This window comes from Ptychodera flava, chromosome 20, assembly GCF_041260155.1.
Source record: "Ptychodera flava strain L36383 chromosome 20, AS_Pfla_20210202, whole genome shotgun sequence".
Lineage (NCBI taxonomy): Eukaryota > Metazoa > Hemichordata > Enteropneusta > Ptychoderidae > Ptychodera > Ptychodera flava.
The window spans coordinates 18,999,615-19,010,896 of NC_091947.1; the positions used below are offsets into that span (position 1 = coordinate 18,999,615).

At 37.5% G+C, this 11,282-nt stretch overlaps 1 protein-coding gene across 6 annotated transcripts in view; it reads right to left on the reverse strand.

The window, feature by feature from the left end:
* Positions 1-9,098, reverse strand: part of LOC139120226 (pleckstrin homology domain-containing family A member 1-like) — a 28,930-nt gene extending 19,832 nt beyond the window's left edge. For 2 of the 6 annotated variants that reach the window (XM_070684443.1, XM_070684442.1), the window contains exons 1-3: positions 7,091-7,178; positions 6,496-6,613; positions 2,795-3,002 (exon numbers count right to left, since the gene is read on the reverse strand). In XM_070684443.1, the coding sequence (XP_070540544.1) occupies positions 2,795-2,935 (141 nt within the window). In that variant the 5' untranslated portion in view covers positions 2,936-3,002; positions 6,496-6,613; positions 7,091-7,178. Of the gene's footprint in view, positions 1-2,794; positions 3,006-6,495; positions 6,614-7,090; positions 7,179-8,542 lie in introns of those variants that run through there. The other 4 variants (XM_070684438.1, XM_070684441.1, XM_070684437.1 and 1 more) reach the window with 4 other exon arrangements.
* Positions 9,099-11,282: the final 2,184 nt, after the last annotated feature.

The window sequence follows — 11,282 nt, forward strand, 5'->3', positions numbered from 1 at the left end:
ATTTGTGTTTACACAGCAAACAGATACAGCAAAATAGCAAAAAAATTTGTTCCATTTTTCTTGAAAATATCAAATCTCGATCAGTATGGCTCATCAGCAGAGTGACAAATGGGCATATAATGTTATCACAACACCAGTATTTCAGGCAGTATGAATCTCACAGTTCGTGCAAAACGCTCTCCACAAAAAGCTGCACACAAAACTGGAATACAGCTGTAACACACTGTCACGACATTTTGAATTGGGAGGTAGCATGATTGTAGGTTTAACATATTACACATAAATATACACACAAATAACTAATATTGCAAACATTGTGTCTTTTGAGTTTTACCCAAGATTGATATACTTTGCATCAAATTTTGGTGCAAAATATAATCAAGTCACACAAAAAAAGGATCTGTTGATTACAAGGTCATCAAAGAACAACCTCAGGTGACAGACAAATCTGCCAAAACGTGGTTCTAAACCACAAAAAATGCTATCACTGTAATAACAATGTGCGCTGCACGATATCTTGATCCGTTTCTTTCGATTCATTTTTGTTTCACTTTACTTCAATTCAAGATTGGTAATAAAGATGTAATTCAATGTAAAATTTGATAATTAACTACTAGATTGATTTTGTTGATGATATACAGCTGGGGTTGACCCCTGAGGTCAATTTTGTTCCTTGTGATGAAAAAAGGGTCAACAAAGTTGAAACCTTGGTACTGGAATTCCTCCTGTACCAAACACAGTGTATAATGCTTTGATTTGGAGAATACCAGAAACAACTCGGTTCTAAAAATATTACATTTTTCTGAAGAAACGTGCAGAATGATGATAAGCACAGAGCAATGCCTTACTTTAAACTTTAAAACTCTTTTTCTGCCAGACAGTATCACTTCCCCATCAGCCAAGTCAGTAAAAAGCAGTTTTGAGCCAAAACATGACATATTTTCACCCACTTGGCTTGGTATGTTATAGCATCTTTAGTCCAAAAAAATCAAGTTTACAGTATTTATGTTTTCAACAGCTTTCAAATGTACAGTATTATGTTAAAATACATCATATGGAATGTATGTTGTGTTTCATTAATTTTAACCATCTTGACCTGATGGTGAAATATGGACTTGACAGGAAAAGGGTTAACCCTTTAAGAGCTGTAATTGTTCCCGCCAAATTTAAGTGCAACATTTTATTGCTTTTTACTATTTGGTAATGTTTTGATAATTTTGGACCACACTGATATCACTTTTTGTAGGCTACAGTTTTTGACTAAAATTCTGAAAATGAATGACTAAAATTCTAAAAAAATTGTCTGTATCTGAAAAACTGGCTGGGTTATATTGTGTAATAGTGACAAAAATTAACTTTTGCATTCAAAGGGTTATAAGTGTTGTGCTGGTATTTTCCAAAATTGACATGAACAAACTCAAATTAGAAATCTTGTCATCCTGTCTCATGTATAATTCATACATTTCTGTACAGTTGACATCATTATTCTATTCTCAACAGATCATGTGAACAATATTCTGTTTTGTTGAGATTTAACCCCTTTCTGCCACGTGTGACCACATTCATCAGTTGCTATACCTGTCGGGTCACGTTGTATTTGTTGACACACTGGACACAGCCCACATCTTGTGATTTGATCTTTTATATAAAGACCCTAAAAAGTAAAAAACCCAAATTTTTACCAACATGTCCTGCTAAAATATCAATAAATACCATTTTTACTGACTTGACAGTATAGCATATGCAAACAGTGATCTTCCGGGTACCTCAATTTTTATGCTTATTCCTGACATCTTGACCTAAAAAAGATTTTGACTAAATTCAACAGATGTTGAATAAATTCAACAGCATACAAGTATTTTGACTGATATAAAAATATTCTTAAACAGACCTTAACTTCACAAAAATTTGTACAAAAAGTGCTGCAACTGAATCGAAAAAGGGAACATTTTTGGATTTCAATTATGGCAGAGAAAGGAGTTGTTAAAAATAACTTTTGCGTCGACTGTGCGTTGACCTTTGACCCAAATTATAAGCAGAAGCATAATTTTCAATTAAAATTGGCTTTTATGATACAAAACCTACAAAATTTGCCCAAAAATTGACCACTTCCTAAAAAACTACGTTGTTTTATAAGTTCCTTAACTTCAACAGCTTACATGATTTACAAATTCTGTCATAATTATGATACAATATATGATTTCAAATAAAATTTATGAAACTTTTCATCAATTATTAACTTATCTAGTATTAACTTATCTAGATGATTCTGAGAGTGACATTGATGCCGATGGTTACAAGACAGAAAATTAAAGCTTTAATACATTTACTGTCCTTTGTTTTACACATGTGAAACTGAGCAAACACACTGTTCTATTCGAAGATATGAAAGTTAATTGTGTACATGCAGCCACGTGGCATTTTATATTCCAAATCCCTCCAATAAAAACTCTATAAATATCCATACATAGTTATGCTGACTTCCGTTGCATTTTGCTGAGTGCTCTTATTCTGGAATCTGCCAAAATTTATTGGGTTCTGCTCTCACGACTTTTTAAGTGCCTCCACTTAATGCAGAACACTCTGGTTACTGTACATATTGCACAAATACAATACATGTAACGACGCCTGGAATTACATTTTCTGAATCTGAAAGTCATTCAGCCCAGGTAATTGAGTGAACAAATATTTTCTTCACATTGATTTTGTTTCATAATTTCAATTGGGGGGGATATCTCACATCTTGCCATTGACCAAAGTACTGTACACAGACTACGCATTGAAATACACCCACCAATGGATTGTCCATGTAATAGCACAGGGTTGGTTTCTTTGGGTCCATCACGGCGTATCTCCGGTAAAACTTCCCGCTGTTCTCCAGCTCTTCCACGTCTACGAATCCACAGATGCGATTGTGCTTGTCCACGTACGGCATCGTCACTGAGTCATGTATGAGTTCCAAGAGTTGAACCAAAAAAAACTCTTCTTATCTTCTGTCAGTTCTGCTATACAAATAAAACAATTAGTCGTGAATTAAATCATTCCGACACCATGAATCAATGACCATAAAAGTTGGAATACGCGGCATGGTATGTCTTCACCACTTCACTCTTACTACCTACAATAAAGTGGCCACATTTCTGAGAAAGTAGGCCAACCTTTGGCAAACAGCCGCACACCTGAAGTTCCAGCTGTTTTCATAATCCACGCATGCATGCACATCACACATTCATGGGCAAACAGGATTTGCTGTAATCTGAAGCTCCCCGTCCCACACAAAACTCGACAAGCAGGATGTTCATGTCATTATATTCCACACACTCACGAGATGGTAGCACGAGGGATGTATAAAAAGCCAACTTCAGATATAATTTATGACCTGGGATCAAATGACACATAATTTTTCAGTAGCACAATAAATACCAGACACACTCCGTGCTTGACTCCTTTGTCAATGAATCTATAATGCACTAACCCCCCCACCACCACCACCAAGAAGCTGTTGGTTTGGATAGACAACTGTATATCCCTACACTATTATATCATCTATGCCAAAAGACTTCATATTGAATGAAAGCGCCGTTATTACAAAAGATGCAAAAAATTCTGGAAAAATATGTAACAGTGAACAAACAAATGAATAAATAAATGAAGTACATTTTGAGTTCGAAATTTTCCACAGTGCTTGTTTTCCAAAACAAATATGCACCCGGCGTTACAGCATCACTACATACACAAAGTATTCAGCTTACATTTTGGTGGGATGACCTTCTATATTAAGCATTCCTCAAATAATTAGAAAATTCCACAGAAAAAAATCAACTGAAAGACAAGGTTATTGGAGTGCAGACATATGAAATAACCTGATAAAAAATATTATGAGAACATGATTTTCACATACTTTCTTGGCTAAGACATAACCTCATTATTTCTGCTGCCTTGACCTGACATGGATGGTGTATATCACACTTATCTTGTCGTGCCTTGACTTTTCAACTGGTTTAGAATAGCTTGTCTTGAAAAAAGTCAATTGGGTACAGACCTACGGTATCTAATGCCACAAAGAAAATATAGAAATCATTGCCAATTTTTTTGATGAAAAAAACCCACGTGATTCAACTATATTCAAATAGTACTACTGTAATATTTTGAGAGTGTCTTTTAATAGAAATGGATACATGTATAGGTATTCAACAGGATTCAATTTAGCCACAAAAGGGAATTATAATGCGAAGCCCCGACGCCTTTTCTTGTCAAAATGCCAGTAACAGGCCCTGACTGTAATATTTTGAGAGTGTCTTTAAGAATGGATACATGTATAGGTATTCAACAGGATTCAATTTGGCCACAAAAGGGGATTACAATAGGAAGCCCTGACGCCTTTTTTTGTCAAAATGCCAGTAACAGGCCCTGTTTTACCTCTGGCTGACCAAGATAAAGTGAAAAAAAAGAGACATCAACATTTGACCCTGCTGTGAATGAAACTTTGTCTGACTCCTGCAGGTTGCTGAAACGACTGACAAGATGGGGTCACAGAGGTGAAGGGTTAAAGTTCACAGTATTGATGTTTGTTTGTTATTTTGTCATTTGTTATCTCTTTTTTTTTGCAGGGCATATTAATAACCATAGAGATTGATACGAATCGATATTACATATCAGATCTACCAGTAAAATCCTTTGTTGGTCAACACCTAGTAGAGATAAATCTACAAAATTAATGATTCCTGTGAATGTTATTTTCATCGGGTCAAGAAGGGTGATTTGTTGACAAGGAAGTGGCCTGCTTTGTCTCTGGTTACTAGAATCGTGAGCGGCATCGTAATCATAGTCACGGCAACGCTGGCAACAAAACAAAACAGTACAACTATGAGAAATATAATTTTCAATAAAAAAACCCAACATTCACCGACATAATCCCCTTTCTCTCAGGGGGTTGAAGTTCAAAATCACCAGAGCGAATTTAGTTGAAAGTGCAGTATGCTCAATTATCAATGAACTTGAAGAAGATCAAGTCCCCTTCCACTCATTCCATTTCACTTGCAAAGTCCTCTTTTCAATGCTTGTCTGAATATCAATTTGCCCTTCTGAAATATTAACATTTCATAGTCCAACCAACAAGAATATAAATTTCTCATACTTCTGTAGATGCCATGAGCACAAGAGGTATGTTCTTACATTGTAAAAACATAACATTGGGAAAGGGGTTTGTTATCTTATACAGGATATTTTCAAAATTTAAAATATTAATGTAAACGATATGAGCCATGAAGGAAATATTGTCTATCTCACATAAACTTTAGTTCTTGAAGGCGGCAAATACAAATTTTGATTACTGCTACATGCAAATATTCAAAAGAAATCACTAATCTTTTTCCGTGGATGAATCCTCTTTTTTCCTGATTGAAATTTCTTAGATGTCTGTTTCCTGCCCAGAACATACATGTAGCAGACAATAATGTCTGGTATTTCAAAAGTAAAATGACATATACAGCTGGGTATTGAATACACAACTTGTCAAACTGAGCACAACTTGTGGGAGGCACCGCTAGTTTTGACAGTTAGTTTTTCTCACCTACACAGCTCTCTTAACTTCCAGTAATTATTCAAGGAAAGAGATGATAAATCGCTGGTCAAGAAACAGTTTTGATTAAAAAAAATTTGGAATCACTACCTGGTATCTGTATACATGCATGGTTTCTATTTTCAACATCGGATATATAACTTGACCAAGACTGTTCAATCACCGGATAATTTATAGATTTTCTGTCAGAATTTGACAAATAATTACTTGAAATGTACCAACCAGGTGACCTTTATATTAGAAAGTTGTGTCAGTCATCCATTGGCATCAAGGTACATGTATACCACAATCAGGTTTAAAAACTAAAATATCTTCACTACATCTGTATATCCTGATAAACCGTTATCTTTAGCTCGTCTGTGTGAACAGGTACACACTACATGGGCTCATTCATGAAATGCCACCTGGTTTGGCTCACATCGAGAAGGTCAAAGGTAATTACTATGCAATCACACCAAGATCCTTATAAGGAAACAATTTGACATGGTGCAAATATCTACAAAGATTAATTAATGTAAATATGCAAACAATATTAGCATAGTAACCTTGTTCATATGTGCACTCAACAAATTTTTTTCAGAAAACATATCGTTGCATCACTCTTTCAAGCATTTTAAAGCTACACCCTATTAATGAGGAAGAAAAACAGATGGGGTCCTTTATCTCTCCTGACACATTTTGTTTTCATTTTGGTTTCTGTCGATGATTTGACATTAATGCCGTAAGCATTATGCATGGCGCATATTATCCTGATCAAGCCTTTATAAAAAGTAATCTTACCAAAGTACCGTACAGTCTGTAGTTTCCTGTGGTGAAATGGTCAAATGGTTGTACATTACCATATTTCAATAAGTAGAATTGAACACTTGGTTTTGCCATATCAAAACATCACCAAAAAATAAATTCTGACTTACGGCTACTGTCGCTGGGTGAGGGAACACGCTTCCAATGAAAAACTTCTTTGTTGATGGTTAATTTAGGAGGTATTAAAAATGTAGCGTTGGAGAAATAGGTTTTCTCTTCTGCACAAATCTGAACAAGGCAATACACATAGGCATGTACCTAAATCAGCATGAGTCGATACCTTGTTAATAATATCATTATGACATTCAAAAATAACTGTGACACTAACAGAAAATCCGAAAGATATATTGCATCAAAAAAATGAGAATTTTCCCCTTGGAAAAACAGCTGCTTTGAAACACTAGCACAAAAACCACATGGCTGAGAGATGAGATAGGGTTATTTCCAGGGGTTCATGACCTAACACCCTAAAGCCAAGTATGGTACGTCACCTTACACTGGAGAGTGATTGAACCATACTATGGCAGGATATTACTTCAGATTATGTCACTTTTTACACGACTGCGTAACTTTCTCATGAGAGTGTTATTTTCTTCTTTCATGAATTGTAATGTTCTGCAACCTTTTTTCTCCTTGAGAAAGGGGATTAAACTCACGAAACTAAAAAAAAATCAATGTCAATGTTAGCTTTCTAAACATACATACCTACGAACTTGATTCCAAAATATCTAACATATGGTTTCCCACGCTTTCCCGCACGGTAAGTTAATGATAAACTCTGATTGCAAAATTCCTGACAGAGTGATATAATGGAAATATTTAGTCAACCAAGAACCACAGTCCCGAACTCATCAATTAATTAATTCTTGTGAGTACACATCTTCCGATTTTATCCACATTCAAATCATCATTTGCATTAATTAGATAGGCTAACTCATGAAGCCTGTTATGAAAAGGAAATAGGCAAACTCAATATAAGCGAACTTATTATCTGTACCAAAAGTACTGCTATAGCCTGCGAATACTCTTAATTCTACACACACACAGACACAGATCCACCTGTACTGTGAGTTCTAGAATCCATGATAGGGTTGCCACAGAACTGTTATACTAGTAATAATGCATAATTAATTTCTGTTTATATAATGAAGCCAAAACCTTCATTCTGATGCAGTTGATGACAAAGAGATGGTTCCCTGATATGATTGTAAAGTGGAATTACAAATGAAAGGGAAGACTTTAGTGTTGTAACATCTTAACACAGTTTGATGTATAGCTCGGACGTGTCTCAGTTTTTCGGTGAATATAGTGCAACGCCCCACTTCAACAAGTGGTCACTGGTACATAATCAGCGGGACACCCTCTGTGACCCCAAGTTCTGAGTTGCCAAGGCCGAGTGGCTTAATTTGAGATATAACAAGTCAAATTCAGTCACACAGTTTTCTATTTTTCTTTTTCAGTCAATGCCTGGTTTCCTAATGATAATACACATGCCGATGGAGACAGGAATTATACGCACGTTCAAACCAGACATTGTTTAAGCTCAGACGTGTCATGGATGTAACATCCATGGACGTGTGTACCTTGAAGACTCGCTGATATCTGACACCAGACGTACTTCACGATGTCTAGCTGTGTGGTCATGCGTAAGTAAACAATTGAAGTCCGGTCAAGGCGGCACTGCCCTGCAGTGTAATTTGTAATGACTGGCCACACGATTTCCCGTCACAGGCACAATACTCCGAATAGCGTAATGACACTTTTTTGTGTCGCCCACGGATAAAAAGTGTCGCTAATCTTCACTTGATCAACGGTGGCCATGCATCGTCGAGTTCGAGCAGCGCTGCAGCGTCGTATCTTGGCCACTGAGTCACCAAACAACGGGCACTCGGCAACGTTTGTGCCGCATTTCAATGTCAGGTGCAGTCGGTATTATTAGATTGAGACCAACTTTACATCGCGCTCAGTTACCATATTGGAACTTGATAAACGCGAAAAAGAAGCCCTACAACGCAGTAATTGCACACGTGTTATGATATCTACTCATCGAAACTCCGACGATATGCGACCCCCGCCTGAAACTGCGAATAGGTTAATATAAACTTAACAATTACCCAGTAAAAGGGACACTCCCAATACCCATTATCATTGACATACCTGTTAAAAACTATGGTATACTATCGTACGGTGCGTAGCCTCACATGCCGAGGCGGTTCTACACACGTTCCGTTGTAGTTAGCAGCCTGTCGTAATGTGAACTTCGTGTGTCATATGATACCTTTACAGCAAGTCATACGCGTGCACGTAACGACCGAGCAAAACTGTTGTAACGAGGACAGCAATGCGCAAACTTGAGTTAGAAGTTTGTGAGCGAGCCAGAACACAAACCAAACGATCCAACGTTGAATTCGGATTCCAAACGGCAAACTTTCCGCAAAGTAGTACTTATCCTCGTAAGTGGTATGTCAGCATCACGGATAAATTACATATACTGCATGATCTGACGAGGAAACTGGACTTTCAACCAATTTCATGTAATTTCGGCGGGACACTTCCGCGTTCCGTGTTGTGGTGCTGGACTCTCCAAAATGGCTTCCAAAGTTGACTAACCCGGATGTACTTTGGGCTGCACAGTTCTTTGTAACTGTTCCGCAGAACAAGAATTGTGGCCGTCAAAGTATTGGTTCTGGACATTGAGTTAAGCTTGCTATATAATTTTCCCATGAATGGCGATGATATCTGAAACTGAAACAGTGAAACTATCGAAGGCAAGAGTCAAAAAAAGTTCGGACACTAGCACGCCATCTTCGGACTAGAATAGTGTGCCTTTGTTTTTCACGGTTTGTGAACAGGTGAGTCAGGTCACTCATCCGGCCCAAAGTTAGCAAATGTACTTAGTGATGACGCGCAGGACATTAAGTGTCGACTAATCAGTAAAACGGAATTACGTAGAACTACCATGAACGTCTATGTATTGAAGTTGATCTATTTGTGACTGTACACTGAGGTCATGTGATATTCCAGTGAACACTTGGCAGTTGCCACTCCCACATTGTAGATGTTTTAAGCGTCCAACTGACTTCTACAGTGGTACCTTTGCATAAACGACACTAATACTCCAGGTGCCTTCAACAAGTGACTGTTTTACACTACAAGTTGTGACACGGCATCTTTAAGAAGATCCTCTCGACTTAAAATGAGACAAAAAGTACATAACGTGCGAATGTAACAGCATTTCACACGTATTTATACACATAGAGAATCAAGGCTATTATTCAAGACGACGTTCCGCTCAGGGTCGCTGGCCACAGATTTCTGTGGAACATTGATATCCCTCACCAACGGATATCGGTCCGAGTCAAATGTTTTTCTGCAGCAAGGTCGTAGCATCTCTGTCGCGTGAAATGAAAGGGTTAAAGAAAATATATTTTGAAATCATGTAGAGATGTGTCATTACTGTGAAATTTTTGGTAAAGTCGAGAGATGAGCACATTACTCTATACATGGAGGCTACCTCCATGCTCTACACAACAACATTTTGACACGATTCAGTATCGAATAATACAAGTACAGGCGCCGATGGGCTGGCTAGTCTGCTTGATCGATCGATTTGCAGTGGCAGCCTAGGTTGCAGCCACAGGTGCCTGGAGTTGCCGGTAGTGTATACTACAGAGAGAGAAGGGGCCCCTTCCCTCTCTTTAGTATACACAGGCAACTCCAGGCACCTGTGGCAGTGGCGGGAAGATCGAGTACGGGATCGATAGATCGAGCAGGAAATCGATCGATCAAGCAGACAACCCAGTGAAGTCACGCCTGTGAATACAAGTAACATCTTGAGAATAGGCAAACACTTGCTTGAGCAATATAATATTAACTGATTTGTTTCCTTCAGGTGAGAAAAATTCCAGGATACTTCTGAATGAACTGTACTGAATGGGCTGTTGACCGTCAAATCGACTTTTATTCATAACGGGATAGATAACAAAATACATTCTATGTAATGCACGTACTAGAATTTTGTGGTGATAATTACCTACATTTAAAAATGTTGAGAAGAGCGCCCTGAAAGGGAACGGCTTATATTCTGAATTGTGTATTTTATATGGGAAGTGATACAGTAAATAGTATCTGATGTTGCACTGTCGTCATTTTCAATTCCAGCTATTGCCAATCTTTCGATATTGTTGTTGTTGTTGATGTAATTTTTTTCTGACAAAATAAGAAATACATTTTTGCCAAACTTCTTTCACATATTTACAATCAAATAAGAAGTACTCTTGGGTTTTCTCCCTAGCTTCAAATTTTACTTTTGCCATCATAAAAGGTTTGCCCATTCTTTCTGTGATTGGACCTCTGTGGAATATTTTCAAATTTAAATCATTTGCAGGGCTGCTTACGATTCTTGTTGAATTAAAACGTCTGACGAAGGCAGTTTTGTGATTGTTGGTAAGAGTAAGGTTTTCAGTCCACTTTTGGCCAATTTCATGTTTAGCTTTATGTAATTTCTTTCAACCAATGTCCCAGAAAGTGACTTGGTTTTGAAATCACTCTTTGTCAGCCCCATAGTTCTCCAGGTAGAGGATATCACAGATCTCTTCTTTTTGTACGTTTGATCTCAGTGATTTGTACATTACGCGCAACCCTGTGTGTATTAGTATAGTGCCCTCTATGGTAAAGACTGATGCCCTCTTGTAATTTTTTTAACCACCCGGCACACCGACGAATCCTGTACAAGCTACATTCGTCATCATGTTCACGAGGCACGCGTTAAATAGGTGTATATTTAGTAAAACAGTGAGAGTCCCTGCCCAAATAAACATCTTTGGTCAGCGAAGTTAGATTTGCCGAAGTATTTTCACATTTGGACATTTTAACTGCACGTTTTTGATCGTCTTGT